Below are 19,055 nucleotides of genomic sequence, written 5' to 3'. Positions count from 1 at the left end.
AGCGTTGTGATTGGCTGACTGGACGTATTTCCTCATCGTCACCGTGTTAAGGTTTTGTCTTAATGATATCTTTAACATTTCTCAACACACAAACATGAAAGTAACCTTGATAACTCAACAGTTCGATAGGTTGATGTTAAGTCCATCAGTTTTAATTATTTCTTTTTCGATTTCTGATAAATTACGTTTTTTTGTCAGGTTTTGATAGCGGAGGGCCGTAGAGGAGCGCTGTATTGTGGGCAGATGTGGCGTGTCCGACTACTGTTTTGGGTTGCCTGTCATCGATGGGCTTCGTTCCATTTCAAATTGCAGCCGTCTGCTGCAACACGAATCCAAACGCCATTATCTCTGTTAAGAAAAGGCGTTTTATAGCCTGTGATTGTAAAATGTGAAGTTGCTCATTTAACTTTATATTTCCAAGAATATGCGGCTGAGGATGTTTAATAAGAAATCTTCCTCAATTAATATTGAGCCGCGTCATCTTAAAATATTGCATTTTCCACTGAGAATAAAAGGGATGGCAGCCATTTTTGTTTGTTTTCACAGACAGAAACTTGACACTCATGTGACGTGGATGCAGGCCAATAGAAAATAAAAGGCTAAAAAAACAAACAAACACACAAAAAAACATGAGCATCTCACAGTTTTAGAGCCGTTGTTGTGACACTGACACGTTTTGCGCTGTGGACCAATGTAACTACATTTTGATGTGAGACCGGATTGTTTTTGCAGCTGTTCTTAAAGAGTTTCCCTTCATCCATCTTCCTCCCTTTCCTGTCGTCTCATAATTTTTCTTTCACCTCATCTTGTTTCCCATCTCCCGTCTTTTATCTCTCCTCTTGTTTTGTGAGGGAGATTTTCTGGGTTTTTCACCATCTCCTTCTTTTCCTGATGTTCTTCAAATATCAAGTTTTCATTTTCTTTTCTCTAAATTACTGCTTTCTGTTTTGTTTTCTTTCACCTCTCGTCTTTGTTTCTTCTCTCATTTTGACTTGTATCCCCTCCTCTTGTTCTGGAAATTATAGAGGAGGAGGAGGAGGAAGGTTTTCCAGGTTTGTCTTCTCATCCATCCGTCTTCAAATCTCACCTTATCGTCTGGCTTCTCCTTTTCTGTTCTCCTTTATCCTGTTATTTGTCTCTTACCTTCTCTCTTCACCTCCTCCTTTAGTAATGTCCTCCTTTTCCTCTTTTTTTCTGTTGTTTCTCCAAATATATTCTCATTTTTTTCTTGCCTCACCTCAGCTCATCTCTGCTGGTCTTTTATCCTTTCCCCTCGTTCTGGAGATTATAGAGGCAGGTTTTCTGGGTTCGTCCTCTCTTCCCTTCTTTTTTCTGTCCTTTCTTGTCTTTTCTCACTTCCACATCTCACCAAGTCTTTTCCAATTGTTCCTTAAAGTCCAAATGAAATTAATTTGCTTTTTTTGTCTGCTACAACATACATATCTGCTCTGCAAGTTACTTGTCCTGTGTTCTCTTTTGGGGGAAAAAAATCAGAAACCAAAATGGAGAAATTAATATTTTAAATTCTACTTTTACATTCATTCAATTAAATACTGTTCCACCATCCACGTAAGTAGGATTTAGACCTTGTTTCCATACAGCCAATCAAATCTTGCAACAATACAATAACATAACAATAACGTGGTTTTCTCTCATAGGCAGAGCAGACGGTCGCACTGAGCCTGATTGCATCCGGCTACACAACACAAGAGCCAACGACTCTGAACAACAACCTACATCAGCTTTCCCGCTGAAGTCTCCTTCTTATTTTACTTACAAACATGAACACACGTGTTGACCTCAGCTTGTTGAATGAGCCACCAAACAAAAGACAAATAAAAGGGACGTATTCTGCACATTTCCAGGTCTACATGTATATTCGGCGGCTCAACTGGAATATCTTTGCATGATTTACAGTGAAATAAACCTCCTTACTTATCTTATACTGACCCTTTATGCAGCCCCTCAGTTCAGCTTCTGTCTGAAACAGGCCGTTTTAGCTCCTCTCTCTTTAAGGCCCGTTCCTGATGAGCCCAATCTGTTCTGATTAGAACATTTCAGGAAGCTTCCCCTTAGCAGACATCTGCTTGTTCCGGATGCTACGTAAACAAACAGTATTCAAAATATGCAAGTGGACAACGTGAACAACACATGAAACAACCTTAACATTAGCAACAAAGGTTATTGAACGGATGGCCGTTTATGGGAATGCATGAACAATCTGATGTCATCATGAGGAGGAAGTAGAGGAAACATTGCAAAACCAAGCGATGATAGCGGGCTGAAGCCCTGGCTTTTGACTTGCAGGGAGCATTTTTATGTATGTTCACCTCAAGTTTTGAAACTTTGACCATGTTTAACATAGAAACCCGACATCATAACAGTATATTAATGACAGAAAAGCTCAAAAAGCATGATATGTCCCCACTAATATACCTTGTTTGGTCGTTGCTTTAGCTACAGTTCTGTAGGGTTTAACCCCGGTAGCCTGCAAGCTGCTGTCAATCAAACAAGCCTCGACATGACAAAAAGGAGCATTTCTGATATTTTTCCAAAGACATTATAATACAAAACTATTAACAATACAATTCTTTTGTCTGCAAAGAGGTATGATTAAATGTGATTTCCATTGGACTTTAAAAAATAGGGGAATTCATATGCCTCCTCTCTTTCCTCATCTCACCTTCTCTTGTGACCTCCCCCTTTCCTCTCCTCTCTTTGTTCTCTGTTCTTGGTTCGTTTCACCTCTACTCCTCTCCATTTTTAAAGACAAAAGAATTCATTTTAGAATCATTCCTGCTGGCAAAAAAGACAAAAAAAAAGACAAATTCAGCTATCTCAGTTTCCATTTGGACACACACACACACACTCGTTGAGGGAAAGGTTGTTGTTTTTTTTTTTGTGTTTTGTATTTTTGCTAATTCCACCTCTTTTTTTCCTGGCAGCTAAAAATGGAAAGTTGTTTATTCCAATGAACAGATGTCTCCATGACACACAAACACGCATGCACACATACTCACACATAGACCATCAAACACACACATGTAGACCACCCATGGCTGCTTCTACTGGTAAACCACATACACCTCTTTTTATGTTACATCAAACAGACACTCACACACACACACACACACACTGAGGTATGTATGTTTTCCAATAAGTGATTGATCAGCTGCCTCATCACACTCTGGTGTTTGATGTGACGTTTCCCCCCCTGAAAATACTCTCAAACCTTCTTCTTCTGTGCCGGAGAAAACGGATCTGTGCAGATTTTTTAAGCGTTGGCGGAGACGTTGGATCGCTCAGTCGGGGAACAGACTAAACCACTTGCAGGCCAAATTGACCCTTTGTCAAGTCTCGCCTCTCCTCCGCACTCCTTGGTTACGGTTGCTACGTAGGACAAACAATAGCCTCAGAGAGTCTGTTTCCATTGAAAACACCTGTTGATTTAATTGACTCGTATTTCTATTTAGCCTCATTCAAGCCAGTGCTTTTTAAAAATGTGGTTTTAGAATCTGGGTTAGCCTGGAGAGCACAGTGACCGAGCATTATAATATTCTGAGAACTGGTGAAAAACCAGAGATAACTTTTCTCCCATATTTGTCTTCTGCAATCAAGATCGTCTTTTTCCAATAACAGGATAAACCTCAAAAATCTCTCTGTGACCGTTTGTTGAAAAATGTTACTTCTAACTGCAGGAACAGAAAGTAACTACAGTACTGTGCTTGTACTTTACTTGAGTAATTCAATTTTCTGCTACTTTAAACTTCTACTTCAGGCAAATATTGTACTTTTTACTCCACCACGTTTATTTGATTACAAGTTACTTTGCAGATTAAGATAATGTATTATCATAGGTTAAGATAATACTTTATTGATTCTGGCAGGGAATAGAAGCTACCTATTCCTATATAAAATAATTCAAATGTGTCCCATGTTTACCAGCTGCAACATTAAAGTGATGTACTTTTACTTTTGGTATTCGCAGTATAATTTGATGCTAATACTTTTGTACTTAAGTAAAATTTTGACAGTATTTTAACAGTATTTCTACACTGTGGTATTAAAGGATATGTCTGGTGATTTTCTATATTTTTCTTATCGTCAACAAATCTCATGTTTGGATCCAAACCAACAATTAACTGATCTACTTACAAGTATTGTGTGTGTATCTAAAGCCTGATATATCTTATTCCTCTGTTGTTGTCCAAAAACTATTAAAAACACGTCAGTGAGCCACACCGCAGCACTGGGTGACATGTTCATTGGCCCAGAGGATTACGGTCACGTCAGTTAGTTTAAAAACAGCTCTGAAGACTCACAACAGTGATGATGTTTTCAGTCTCCGGAGAGTAGTTCTGTGTAAGGCAGACGCCTCTGAGCATGTGCGGGAATATGGTTTGTTTACAGAGCTTCACTAGCTTGTTGTGCTACATATCACCACCTCTTGACTTTGTACTAAAGTTCTTTACAACATACAGTTTAGTACAAAGTCAAGAGGTTGTGATATGTAGCACAATGAGTTGCTTGGACTTTTGCCTTTGCAACTGGGAAGGACTTGAGAGAAAGGTGCTTTTGGAGGTGCAGAACAACAGACAAGACAAATAATGATTTGAAACAGAAGATTTCATGTTTAGTCTTGGGCAAGTCACTAAATTTTCTTGTTTTTAAATGCACAATAAAATCCTGTTTTACTGTCAAAGTTTGCAGAAACCGATCCAGATTTGAACATAAAATGAAAAATGAACTGTATAATCTGCCAATATTATGAGGAACCATGAAAATGACAACAACTTGATTTAAAGATTCTCATTTTTCTGGTTGTTTACTTTAATTTTGATGTAATTTTGGTGAGTGGTTTGGCTAATTACTCGTTTTAATTGTATTATTTTGATTGGTAATTATAATACTATTACTGGAACTAGAGTAGTAGTTCATTGCAATATTCACTGCCAGAAAATGTCAGTTTACTGTAAAATCCTCAAAAATAATAACACATAAAAACAGGCTAAAGATGAATTTTTAATGTAAAATCTGCTACATACATTAATACTGTATCTGCTTCATGGTGGATCTTCTGAAAGTGGAATATTCCAACTCAGAGAAATCTCCTAAAACCTGGCAGAGGAGAAAACCCTGCTTTATCTTTAGAGTTAATTACAGCTGGGAACAGCTCTGCAGCTAAACGTGGTATTCCCTTTTACACACACACACGGGGCGTCCCACCACAGGCTGTTTGCTACTAACCATTAAGGCATGTAAACAAGCCGATTTGGGTGACACACAACCAGAAATGAGTGCTTTCCCAGGGTGCATTTACAGATCCGTCCCTTGTCCGTCGGGCTGTGGCTCTGACAATGCGGCGGCGATAGCGTGAGTTTGCAAAATGACTCCCAGTTGTGGAATACGCTGAGCAACAGGCTCTGGATAATTATTGCCTGTTAAATGCTTCATAATAAATCATAATAGTCAATTTGTGGGATAAGGAATGTGACTACAGCATCAACAGAGGAGATATTTTTAAGAACTAGTGATCCCCGCAGCAGAAAACTGATGATTTTTCATGTTTATTTTCATTTTCCCCGTCAGCCCTCAACCCTAAAGTGCTGGAAAAAATGAAAGAAAGTAAAAACAATAACATTGTTATCACAGGTGTGTATACTCTGAATCCTGACTGCACTTGTCCAATTATCTTTTATAATTAACACCATATGTAAACCCCAGTCAACAGTTGGTGTTAGTTTATGATGAAAATTTCAGTTTTAGTCGCATTTTAGGTATTGATTATTGATATTTTTACAACAAAAACTGGATATTTTTTTGACAAAAACCAGTTTAGATGAAGATTTACATGTCGACAGCCTTCATGAATCCTGTTCTCATTCCTACATGTGGCCTATAAACACAAAAGAAAGTCACCTGAAAGTAACGTTAATGTTGCTTAAACCACCACAACCTCTGATCATGTTACGTTAACGTTAGCTTACCTGAAGGCCCCCCCCTATATACTATATACTATAAACTGTCATTACCTGTCTAATCTTTCCTTGAGATACGATACGCTTGTCTCGTTCCTGGAAACATTTCCTATCATCATCTTTTGTCACCATGTCCAGAACCTCCTGCGTTTCATCCTGGATTTCTTACACAAAGGTGAATCTTCCTTATTCAGTCCCAATTTTTTTATCCAATAGCCACACCCTTGGGTCCTCCCTCGTAAGCAGTGTACAAACAATTATTTACTGTAAATCTGTAATACATTTCTTCATAGTTTTTGTTTTCAAAGGTTACTTTTCACTTAGTTCGAAATGGCGTCTGCCATGCAAGGAACTTCTCTCCTGAAGGTTACTGTCTTAACGCTGTTCTTACTCTTTGAAACTGTTTCCATACAACCTACAGTAACCGCTCTCTTCAGGGATGAAGGAACATGTCATCCAGTGTAACAGTGTGGCTCATTGATATGTTTTTAATAGTTTTTGGACAACAATGGAGGTCTATGGCGTAGAGGAATAGGGGGATAGGAAAGACCTATCAGGCTTTGGATACACACACACAATACTTGTTAGTTGATAAATTCATTGTTGGTTTGGCTCTGCACATGAGATTCGTTGGCAATTAGGAAAATATAGAAAATTTCCAGCTATATCCTTTAATGGACATGCAGTATATGACCATATGGACTGGTGAACAACAAACTTTTCACTCATTAAATGGCAGGAACACATTTGAGGGTCTGTGGTTTCCTGGTGCAAAAATGCCAGTTTTTATGAAGTGACAACTACTGTGGCTTTTACCCAATTAAAAAGGCTCAACTTCTCTAGAAATACTGAGTCAGTCATTGTTTTCAACGAGTCATTATGGTCTCAATCACTAAATGCAGGCCCTCTGATAAGAATGCTGGTGAACATGTTGGAAATTATTGCTCCGTTAGTAAGATTTGAAGACTTATAGAAGACCTAATAACATTCTGGTAAGTTTAATGTTACTTGAGTACGATACGTGGCTAAGTGTGCATCGCTCGGTGTTCCTAGTAAGCTAGCGTTAGCTTGGGTCTGAGGTAGCAGGGTGTGTTTCCACAGCGTGAAAGGCAAACAATGGCGTTGACCATAAGCAGCAACTCTGGGCTTCAAACCAGCTCCAGTGTAAACCAATGCGTGACGTCACACCTCGCTACATCCATCTTAATATACAGGCTATGGTAAACGGACTGTTCCCAGTAAGCTAGCATTAGCTTGGGTTCTTGGGAAGCAGGGAGTGTTTCCAGAGCATGAAAGGCAACACTCTGCACTCCTTATTCGGAAGGTCCTGGCTCCAAACGGAAAAGATGGCGCCGACCATAAGCTGCTACTCTGGGCTTCAAACCAGCTCCAATGAAACCACCCTGCTACGTATATAAAATACAGTCTATAGTTTTTATGCAGCGAACACTGTTAGGAATATATTTTTATATTTTAACAGCAACAAGATGTTTAGGAAGCCCTTATTACAGCCTGCAAAAGTGTTAATCTTCTGTTGCTTCAATGATGACTGCTGATTGATTGATTAACTGATTAACTAACTGGTTGATTGGACCATTTGTGCAAAATGTTCAGGTACAATCTGTCTGCATACTTGAATAATTTTAAGCACATGCATGTAAAAGACATGCAGACCAAAAGGCAGTGACACACACACACGCACTCAAATACACACACACACACATGCACACGCTACAAAACAGCAACACATACGAGTCTCAGGGGAGATTTCCATATGCTCGCAGCGCTGAACCATGAAAACTACACTCACACTCACACCTTACAAACAAGTGATGAAAGTGATTCCTCCAAACGCTAATCAGGACCAAAATAACTCGCTTGATCATCGTCTATCAAAGGCCACGGGACTCACCAACATGAGGACAGACTGACAGCATAAATGTAAGTTGACACCAACCCAGTTGTGTCAACAAAGGGAAAAAAAAAAACAAAAAAAACACACACTAAGAAAGTAGACAGGTAGACATATGTGGGACATGGCTAATGACAGGGACTACATTAAAATTAGAAATAAGAGTAAGACAGAAAGAGGGTGAAGGCAGAATAAAGGATTTAATACTGTTCGAGTCATATGTGGTGAAGACTTATTTGCTGACCTTGTTCAAAGAGTGTTTTCAAATAGTTTTTACCTGCTTGACGGGGTTTGAATTAGCACTGCTGCTACTACTGACACCACTGTTACTGCTGCTACTATTATTTCTTCTGCTTTATTATTCAACCCTTTGTCTCTCTTAGAAATTAAGTTCATATTTCTCAATTATGTTGCGTTGGCAAATGTAATCGCTGCCTGGATTTTGTTCTCAGGCAACATTTTTTCAAACAAAGTCGTAGGTTTGTATCCTGAGTCCTGTGTGTGTTGAGGTTTAGGCAATAAAAGCACTTCGGGGTAGGTTAGTGAATACTTACGGTTATGGTTTGGTATTAATAAACACGCCCTGCTTCCCAAGGACCCAAGCTAATGCTAGCTTACTGGGAACAGTCTATTTACCGTAGCCTGTATATTAAGATGGACGTAGCGAGGTGCGACGTCAGCCATTGGTTTCATTGGAGCCAGTTTGAAGCCCGGAGTTGTAGCTTATGGTCGGCGCCATTTTTTCTGTTTGGAGCCAGAACCTTCCAGATATGGAGTGCAGGTTGTTGCCTTTCATGTTGCGGAAACACGCCCTGCTACCACAGCCCCAAGCTAACGCTAGCTTACTGGGAACACTGAGCGCTGCACACTTGGGCTAACATTAGCTACTTTAGCTAAATTGCACTATATATTTATGAATTGTGACATAATTCCTAGGAGACACGGTTGTATTGTTATTGCTATGTTATAAATACATACTACATACCAATTCTAAGCAGGTTTTAAGTGTGTTCACACTGAAAAAGTGACAAAACTCAGTTAACTCAAACCAGATAGCATGCTAGCTAAATACGGTCGATTTTTGAGTGCAACGTGGGTCAACACTATTGTCCCACAATGCAAAGCGCAGCAGAAATGGAAGACGGAAAAACTACACATGTAGAAGAAAGCATCACCACGGCTCAAAATGTCCCGTCAACGTGGTTCTTGCATCCCTGGAACCTCGATAAGCTCCTCTATCCATTCATATATATAAATATAAACCCTCTGGACATAACGACAATAAATTAATAAATGAATTGAATAATGAAATTAGTGCTACTCACATGCAAAATGCCTAACTTGTCCTGAAAAAACAATATATGGCATGCATGAGTGACACGTGTAGTGACTATGCCATAAGCCTATGAATTAAAGGTAAAAAGATTTAAATATACTGTAATGACTAAATACAGGCAATAAAAAAGGAGCATCGACAGACAAATTATTCTATTCATATTTATTTGAAAACAACAATCCATTTTTTCCACTTCTACTGCGATTCCTTGTTGCAACTGGGGTCATACATGATATTTGTATTAATTCCACAGAACACCATCACAAAAGTTACCCTTTTATATGCACGTTTACCTTTTTTTTTTTTTGTCCTTTTTTTTTGTATTGTTGTCATTTCTATACAATGACTTGTGCTTTGATATCTTTGAAAGAGAGAAAGAGATTTTTTTTTTAAAGACATCATTGTCGTCATGATAAGTGTACATAACAGAGGGAGGATCAAAATAGAAAAAAGTCGTAAGAAGAGGATATACTGGTCGAATACACACCGATACAGAATACAGAGATACACACTCACATTGCAGCCTGCCCGGCTCCGCCCAAAACTGTCAAAATAGAAAGTGAGACTGAAATCACAGCAACCCCCGACTGCTCCCTTCTTCTCCTGATTTTTAGCATTTTAAGTACGCTATTGTTGCCTTGCAACAAATACACTCCCTGCTGGTGCGCAGAGTTTTGGCTAAATATTGCTTAGCTACAAAAGGGATATCCAGGAGAGGAGGAGATGGAAGGAGGTGGGAGGAGGTGGGAGGGGGAGGTGGGGAGAAGGGGATCACAGAAGGGTCAAAAAAGCAGTGCAGAAAGCCTCAATGTCACAACGTATTATTATCACTTTTTTTCAGACGGTTTTTGGGGTTCAGAGCTCAGAGCAGTTCATCCTCCTAAACAATTTCAATTTTGCTGCAGAAAAAAAAAAAAAAAACTGATCAAGAGTGCTGGGACTTTCATAGCAGAGATCCTAAAAAAATATAAGGTGCATTTTTGTCAGAGAGTTTGGTGTATGTGTTAGTATATGTGTCCCCCAAAATAAAGCCATTAAATAAGAGTGTCAGTGGGTTGATTGCCATGGCCATAATGTGCATCAATGCCAAAAAAAAATAAACAAAACAAAACAAAATAATCTTGGGGCGGTTGACTGGATATTTACATGGACTGGAATGTTTTCTCCGTTCAGATATCCGATGTATAAAACTCTGTATTCATTCAAGCAAAGTGGTGTGTGACAGAATGCGGAGCTACCTTTAAATCTGCATAACATCGATACCTCGATGGAGGCAGGTGTTTGGGGAGGAGTGTGGAGGAGGAGGAGGAGGAAGAGGAAGAGGAGGGAAGGGCGTTTTAAAAAAACCAACAACAGAGCAGAATGCCACGGGTGCAAGAAGGCATGTTCATTCACTTAATGCTGAGAGCAAGTCTGTGCCTCGTAAAAATTAAAAACAAAAAGAATAATAATTATAATAATAATAATAATAATACCACGAAAGTAAGTAAAAAAAAAAAAAAAACTAGAAAAAATCACAACCAGGGACAGGCAAAGAGCAGCAGAGAGAATGTACAAGCAAACTACCATAACCTTAATGTGAATGTCATTCTAAATGTTAAGTGCAGATAAACAGATAGATAGATAGATAGATAGATAGATAGACAGGTTGATAGATTCTATATACTGTTTGTATTCATATGCTGGGTAAATATTCTGGTAAATCTTACTTCTATGTGTATATACCTCCAAGTAGAGGGGGGCTCACTTAGACGTATATAAATAGGTCTAACATATAAAGCCATATTACAGTGTACATATTCCTCGCCCTAATGTAAGCGATAGCAAAAAACCCATGCTTTACATAGAAAAAGGCATCCACGACATTTAAGAAAAAATTTACAATTTATGAAACATGGTAACAATAATAAATAGTATTATAGAATTGCTGCTGTACACAAAAAAAAAGCCATTTTTTTAAATTTCACTCATATAAAAATATGTTTTAGTGCAACCGTACGTAATAGTAATATCCATAACTTCACATCGCTTGTCGAGACTTTAAGGTGTTTTGGGGGGGGGAAAAACAGGAAGTTGGGGGGTGGGGGGGAGAGAAAAAGGGGGGGCGCAGAGGGGGGAGGGAGGAGGGGTTGCATTTATTACAAAGCTGATACGCAAAAACTTGATAATATTGTATTTACATTTACCTTCCTGCTTTGTTTGCTTATAAGAATATAAGCAAAAGAAAAAAAAAAAAGATTCAAGAAAAGGCACACACATAGCTGTCCCATTTTTTTTTCTTTTTTTTTTTAATCGACGTACCGCTTTAACCAGAGTCCTTTAATTATTTATTTGTTGTTGTTGTTGTTGTTGTTGTTGTTTAGCAGATTTTGGTCGGGCTCATGTGTTGGTTGAGAGAGAGAGTTACCGTACATGTGTAACCGTATTCAGATCTCCTCCTTTTAAAAAGTCTTTAAATAAGAAAGTTTCTGAGAAGCAGGCCCCCCCGGTTAGAACAGGCATGCTGCACACACACACACGTTAAAACTGCCCAAAAAAAAAAAAAAAAAAAAATGTCCGTCTTTTTTTTTTGTCTCTTTTTGACGAGAGCTGTTTGTCTTTGTATGTATGAGAGAGAGAGAGAGAGAGAGAGAGAGAGAGAGAGAGAGAGAGTGCATGTGTGTGTAATAGAAGAATATGTGAGTGTGTAAAGTGTGCAAAAAAAGTTGTTTTTTTTTTTCTCTCTCTGTTGCACTTCATCCCTTCCTATTATCCAAAAAACAAACAAAAAAAACAGAAGAAATCCATCGTTATTATTATTAGCCTCTTGTTCTTCTTCTGCTGCTGCAGCACTACGACACGTCTTTGCTTCTTTTTGTGCTTTCTGCCTCCCTGTCTCTCTCCAGCTTGAGAGGTTTGGACGCTGACGGATGCTGGAGGGTTTCGGATCCGGGGCTGGGAGGGTGAGGGGAGGGAGAGGAGGAGGAAGGGGAAGGGGCGGAGGAGGAGGAGGAGGAGGAGGAGGAGGAGGTGGTGGCGGTGGGGTGATGGGGAGGCCTGAGCTCCAGGCCAGTAAAGTGCTGAATCCCGGGACCTTGCGGAGGCGATGGTGAGGGGTGAGGAGATGGTGGCGACATGGAGATGGATGGCGAGCGCTGCTGATGCTGCTGTTGTTGATAGGAATCTGGGGACAACGCGGAAGGAGAGGAAGAAGGGGAGGAAGAAGGGCCTCTGCTTCCATCCCTCCCTTCATCCCCTCTGCCTCCTCCTCCTCCTCCTCCTCCTCCTCCTCCTCTTTGCCTCTCGGCGTGCTCCTCAGAGTCGATGCAGAGCGAGGCGATGGCCTTGGTGCAGGTGTGGATGCTCTCCTCCTGCTCCTGCCTCACTCCTCCTCCTCCTCCTCCTTCCCTCTCCTGCAGGAAGGGGTGAGGTGACGGCTGCTCCCTCAGCCTCTCTCCTCCTCCTCCTCCTCCTCCTTGTCCTCCTCTCTCGGTGAAGGAGTTGAAATGTGGGGAGGCGGCCTCGCCGGCGGTTGAGTCCTCCGACGTGCTCTTCTGCAGCGCCAGACGGGACGCGGCCTGCTGCGCCCCCTGCTGGGCCAGAGGAGTGGTGACGGACGAGGGGACGGAGTGTACCATCTGGATCCCTCCGATGGGGATCATCGGGAAGGGCGAACGCACCTGAAAGGAGTCACGCGTTAATGATCAGGAAATTTAAAGGGCAGGTTCACAATTTTCCAAGTCTGTCTGTTAAAACAATAGTCGGACACGATCACTGAAACAGGTTTTACTTGCTGTAATGTTCATTCTGACCCTTCCTAATGTTTTGTGCATAAATATATTTTAAGTTTATCTGAAGCTCACATGAAGCGTCAGTCGTCCAAATGAGTCAAATCGTCCAAAGTTAAAGTTGTTTTAGTACAAAATTTGAGCTGCGGTGGAGGGTTAGAATCAAAAGGAAGGAAATTTGTACTAATTTTATAAAATATCCACCTAATTTGACTAGTTTGTACAGTTGAAGCCTCACATGAGTGTCAGATAAACTTTTGAATGCATTCTTGCACAAAACAAAGACACCAAAGTGATAAATGTGGATTTAGACTTGTTTAATGAACATAAGGACGACTGACTTAAACAATCGTGAACGTATCGTATCGTCGATGTTGTATCATTATAAGAGTTTTAGAATATGTAATACATCACTTTGGTGTCATTTTCTATGTTTTTACTTTATTTATGGCAGCAACTAACAATTATTTTCCTATTGATGAATTTGCCAATTATTCTCTTGATTAACCAGTTCATTGTTTCTTCTACAAAATATCAAAAAATCAAACTTTTTTGTGCTTATTTTGTACGACCATCAGTTCAAACCCAAAGATTTGTGGAAAATGACTCAAACGATCATCAGCACAGCTGCTGATTAATTTTCTGTCGATTAATTAATCAATTAATCAACTAATTGTTTTGGATCTGGCCTATTTTGCTCAAACACGTCTCCTAAGTCGTTTTATAGAACTAATAATAATAAATAATAAAATACATTTTTGCAGCACATCTTTCTATTAGTGCTATATTAAAAAGAAATGAAAACCATATTTAAACAAAATAATAGATAGAAAGAATTTTTATAAATATTTTACAATTAAGCACAAAAATATAAATTGACAAGAAATTATCAAATATATAAAATAAATTAAAAAATAGATTTTTTTATGTTGTAAATTAAACCATCTGTACAGAAATGAACAACATTATTAAAATAAATAAATAATTAATACCTGGAGTTGAGAATGGAGGGGAAGGTGACTGAACAGGACTTGGTGAGGAGGGCTGGACTGGTTACCACGGTTACCGCCCTGGTCCTGTTCCCCTGGCGACGGTGAACCCGGACGATGCTCCTGGAAAACACAAAGAGACGATGAACACGGAGGCGGGGCTTAACAGGAAAAAAACACACACGTGAACTCACAATCGTGAACATCTTTGTTCACCGTCAGTCTGACATTTAAATCTCGTGTCACGACACGAGCACCCGCAACGCAAACACACACACATTTAACGGGACAGTAAAAAGTAGCAATAAACACACATTTGAGGCTACGCGATATATATCTCCAAATATTATGTAAGAAAATAAATGAACACGTCTTGATGAAACGTTGTGCGGTGTGGTTTGCAGTGTGCAGCAGGTGTTGGTAAAAAGAAACAGACTCCGTAAACTTCTGCTGGATGAATAACACTTGTTAAAACATTAATTTATCATTTGAAAAAAACGGTCGGTGATCAAAGCCTTCGAGTCAGTCTCGCTCTCCGCTTCACGCTTTGTTTAAGTGAGACCAGCAGCAGAAGCCAGAGTTTCAAGTAGGGCTCTTAAGAAGAAAAACAGCCGCGTTATTAACCACACCACCGCCAGCCAAGATCCCATTACCACCAAAACCCAGCAGCCCTATCTTCAATCATCCCTCTCTCTCTCTCTCTCTCTCTCTCGAACACACTCATTCTATTTGACTCGCTCTTTATTCCCTCATCCTCTCTGAATGTTTCTGCTTTGTCTGCCAGACGATTTTCTTCTCCCTGCTTTGTCTGTGAGAGTTTTTTTTTTTTTTTCTTCTGTCTTTCTCTGCTCCCCTCATTTCTCTCTTTTATGAAAAAAAAAGCAACTAAATGTTAATGTAGTCTATTAATAGTATATGAGGTGCAGAAAATGTTGCGGACAAAAGCTTAATTACTTTAATGTATTGACTTCATTCTTATCACAAAAAAAAAAACTACACTTGTTCTTTTTTGGGTGTAAATGACAAAGCAGAGCTCTCTCTGCTAACAAACTGTCCAAATAAAATTCTGATTTTGGTGATAAATTGAAATTCATGAGCAAAAAAATGTGAAACTTACACAAGTGACCTACTTAAGCTCATGAAACAAGGATTTGTGTCAAAGGAGCACAGAGAGATCTGTGAATTGGTAATAAAAGGCTTTGTAAAAGTTAAAAAAAAAAAAGTTATCTGTTATGTCATGTTGCCACTTGAGTGTGCCAAAGTGCAAAGTTGCCTTGATGGAGGCTTAAATATTTTAAAAACCTACAGTACATCACCAAAAAACTAACATTAAAGAATGTGGAAAGTTAAGAGAAAAGTACAGAAGCGAGTAAAAGAAAAGAACAACATAAAGAGAAATAAAAATGGCAAAAGAGAAAAGAGAAAAGCAGCGAGAGTCGACCTGATCAGACTTGACAAGGTTAGAACAGAGAATCTTTATTTACTCGTACCGTCTCCATCTCTGTACTGGCTCTGTGACGTCCCGCGTTGCTGAGCTCCGCCTGACCCAGCAGCCCGGCCTGGTGAACCGGCCTCAGGCCCCGCGCTCCGCTCTGCTGGCTGGAAACAAACACAAATATCACGTTAAATCTTCATCAAGTACAAAAAAATCTGTGTAACTTGGACTAATGACAAAAGGAATGTGTCATCATCATCAGCAGCAGCAAGGAGCTAAATGGAACTAGTGAATAAACCTTAAATATGGTCAAATCCGCCATGACAAATGTAATATGTAATAATTAATTAGTCATGTCGTCCTCCCTCCGGCTCACCTTTGGTGGTGGAGCCCTCTGCGAGGAGAGAGAGGCCGGATCATCCCCCTGTGGCGGCCTCGTGGTGAGAGGTCGCGCTTGTAGTCCCTCCCTGCTGGAGACGTGGGCCGAGAGAGAGGGGAGAGCAGCGAGAGGTGTCCCCTCCTGGGGGAGAGGTCTCGTCTGTATCCTCCCGCCGCTCCGAGGTCCCTCTTGGGGGAGATGTGACGCAGAGGGGAGATGTCTCTTCTGGGCGAGAGGTGTCCGGCTCGGGGCGAGAGGTCCCGACGTGGGGAGAGGTATCGTCGGGCTGAAGGTGAAGAGGAGGGGGAGATGGGGGACGGGCAGCCGGAGTGGTCCAGCCCGGGTGAGGAGAGGCGGGAGGATGGGGAGGAGAGATCAGGGGAAGGGATGGGGAGGTCTTCATCCATAGAGGAGGAGGAGGAAGGTGGAGCCAGCAGCCTGCCGCCCAGCGCCCCCTGCAGGTTTCGCTGGTACTCCGCCTGACTTCGCTTCGCTTGGTCGCTGGGCGGAGCCTGCGGCGTGATCTGGATGCTTGGCACGGTGGTGAAGTAGCCGAACAGCGGCGGCTTGTTGGTGTGACCCAGCAGGTCGGACGCCGAATGGTGAGAGAGGTGAGGGGCGGGGTGGGAGGCGGCCACGGCCGTGATGGACATGGAGGGGAGGCCGTAAGGTTGAGGGCTGGTGGAGCGCGAGCGAGTCTTCGGGGTGGAGTCGCCGTCGTAGTCGTCTTCCTCGTCGTCGTCGTCGTCCACTTCGTCGCCGTCTTCCTCGCCGCCGTCTGAGTCGTCGGCGTCCGAGAACTGGTGCTCTGCCATCGCGCCTCTGGAAATCTTCTCAGACCTGTGACCTTCCTCTCCGACGTCTGTAAGAGGAGGAAGAACTTTATTCGTTTATGATTTAAAAGAATAAGAAGAAAAAGCAGAAGAAGAGGAGAGAAGAAGAATAAGGAGAGGAAGTGGGAGATGAAGAAGAATTAATAAATACAGGAACCAGAGGAGGAAGAGGAGGAGGAAAAGAAAAAGTAGAGGGAGCAGGAGGGAGAGAAGAAGAGGAAATAGAAGAAGCAGAAGAGGAAAGAGTAGAAGAAGAAGAGAAGAATGAGAGTGTAAAGGAAGCAAGAGAGGAAGAACAGGAGGAAGAAGAGAAAGTAAAGGCATCATACAAGGAAGAAGAATAAAAAAGTGTAGAAGTGGGAGAACAAGTAGAGGAGGAAACAGAGAAAGGACAGGAAGTGGGAGATGAAGAAGAGAAGGAAAATTTTAAAAAAATACAGGAACCAGAGGAGGAAGAAGAGGAGGAAAAGAAAAAGTAGAGGGAACAGGAGGGAGAGAAGAAGAAGCAGAAGAGGAAACAGCAGAAGAAGAGAAGAAGAAGAGAGTGTAGAGGAAGTGGAAGCAAGAGAGGAAGAAGAGGAGGAAGAAGAGAAAGTAAAGGCATCATACAAAGAAGAAGAATGAAAGAGTGCAGAGGAAGTGGGAAAAACACAGTACAGGAACTAGAAGAGGAAGAAGAGAAGGAAGAAAAAGAAGTAGAAGAAGAAGAAGAAGAAGAAGGAAAGGACAAAAAGAAGCAAGAGAACAAACAACAGAAGAAGAGAAAGATTAATGGAGGAAGAGAAACAGTTTCTATTAATACGTGGTGACAGAAGAGAGTTTCGATGTGAAACAAAACACAACTGAAACCACATTCCCACCAGCTCAAAGCAATAAAATATAAAACACAATAAAAACAAAGTTATTTGACACAAACCGCCCCCCCCCCCCCCCCCCCCCCCCCGACACTCGGGTTTCTCTGCAGGATGGACTCCAGCCAAACGTTGGCAGGCTCTTATTATACAGTAGCCGTAAAGTTACTGTTGGCAGGTGACCAAACATCAGTCCCACTTCATTATAACACGCAGCTGATTGGCTGCTAACGGAGCCAAAGATCAGGGAGAAAAGTCGGTTCGTTAAGAGTCAAAGTTGACGACCTGTGATGTTTTCCAGAAGGATTCATTATATTTATATAATATATATTCTCTCCTCTGTTCCTTTAAAAACATCTTCGCTGTCTATTTTCTTTTTTTAAATTGATTTTATTTGCTTCTCCTGTGACTTCATCCAGACACGGTGTAGAGAAAAGCAGCAGCTGTTTGGCGTTAATAAATTGTATTTAGCTGACTGCTATGAGCGGAAATCAGATCCACTAACACTGGACTACTTTTCCAGTTAGTCTCTTATATACAACAGTTTTTCACAAACCACAACTGTTTATGTCTCAACGTCTCACTGACTGACTTTCTGTAGCTCTCTCTCCTTCCCAAAAAACCCCGTGTGTGCGTGCGTGTCTGTGTGAGCTGAACGCCGGCCAACACACACACACACACACACGGGGGGTCAATTGATGTAAAAATTTAATTTGGTGGTCTACATGGTGGGAAATTACCACATACCAGCCAGAGGCAGGTTTATCTATTCTACCAAACATCATGGTTCACAAGTTTATACAACCAACCTTTATTTTTATTCTAAAACACCTTCTGACTGGTTGTGTGGCAGCCTGGAGCCACTTTAACTCCACTTTACCTCAGCGCCGAGAAATATATTTATGTTTTTAGTGATTATCTAGACAGACTTGAGTTTAGCTCAACAGTGAGATGCATCAATGTCCAATACAGACAATTAGTCATTTAAAAAAATGTATTTATAGTCTATAAATCCATGACAGGTAATAAACAGATAATAAAGTTATGACCTGGTATCTAATAATTCTAACTATGTCCAAACTCGTCCTACTAACAAGTATCATGTGAGTATCTAAAGCCTCATATATCTACTATAAACTATTAAAAACATGTCAATGAGCCACAGAGTGACATGTTCCTTCATTATGAAGAGTTTTATCACGTTAGTTTGTTTAGAAACAGCTCCAGCAGGTCAATCTATTTGTATATTAAGTCCTAAATATCCAGATTAAATTAACTAGCTGGTAAATGATGTAATGAATGGTGGATGGTGGCATCCTGTTAATTTATTCCACTATTTAATTACTCATGTCAGGTTACTCATAACAGCTTTATTGGCCTAAATTTCATCCAGTAATCTAAATTATTCCAAATAATATTAACAAGATCAGACTTAAAAGACGAGAAATTAACTAAGAAAGTTATGACCTGGTGTCCAAACTCATCCTACTAACAAGTATGTGAGTATCTAAAGCCTCATATATCAACTGTAAACTATTAAAAACATGTCAATGAGCCACAGAGCTGCACTGAGTG

General features: G+C 40.6%; 1 protein-coding gene and 1 long non-coding RNA gene across 9 annotated transcripts in view; both read right to left on the bottom strand.

The window, feature by feature from the left end:
- Positions 1–587: 587 nt before the first annotated feature.
- LOC121882182 lies at positions 588–2,869 on the bottom strand. Its single transcript, XR_006092035.1, has 3 exons — positions 2,684–2,869; positions 1,951–2,099; positions 588–1,389 (listed from the first exon to the last, which is right to left on the bottom strand). It is a non-coding gene; the product is annotated as an uncharacterized LOC121882182 (long non-coding RNA).
- Positions 2,870–11,885: 9,016 nt separating this feature from the next.
- hivep2a (HIVEP zinc finger 2a) overlaps positions 11,886–19,055 on the bottom strand; it is a 123,885-nt gene continuing 116,715 nt past the window's right edge. For all 8 annotated transcript variants that reach the window (XM_042390118.1, XM_042390117.1, XM_042390119.1 and 5 more), the window contains 4 exons: positions 15,794–16,658; positions 15,473–15,581; positions 13,986–14,105; positions 11,886–12,885 (listed from right to left, as the gene is read on the bottom strand). In XM_042390118.1, the coding sequence (XP_042246052.1) occupies positions 12,058–12,885; positions 13,986–14,105; positions 15,473–15,581; positions 15,794–16,658 (1,922 nt within the window). In that variant the 3' untranslated portion in view covers positions 11,886–12,057. The remainder of the gene's footprint in view (positions 12,886–13,985; positions 14,106–15,472; positions 15,582–15,793; positions 16,659–19,055) is intronic.

Source organism: Thunnus maccoyii, chromosome 17, assembly GCF_910596095.1.
Source record: "Thunnus maccoyii chromosome 17, fThuMac1.1, whole genome shotgun sequence".
Taxonomy (NCBI): domain Eukaryota; kingdom Metazoa; phylum Chordata; class Actinopteri; order Scombriformes; family Scombridae; genus Thunnus; species Thunnus maccoyii.
Note: the sequence above shows the minus strand (reverse complement) of the source record. Positions and strands in the feature narration are given on the sequence as shown.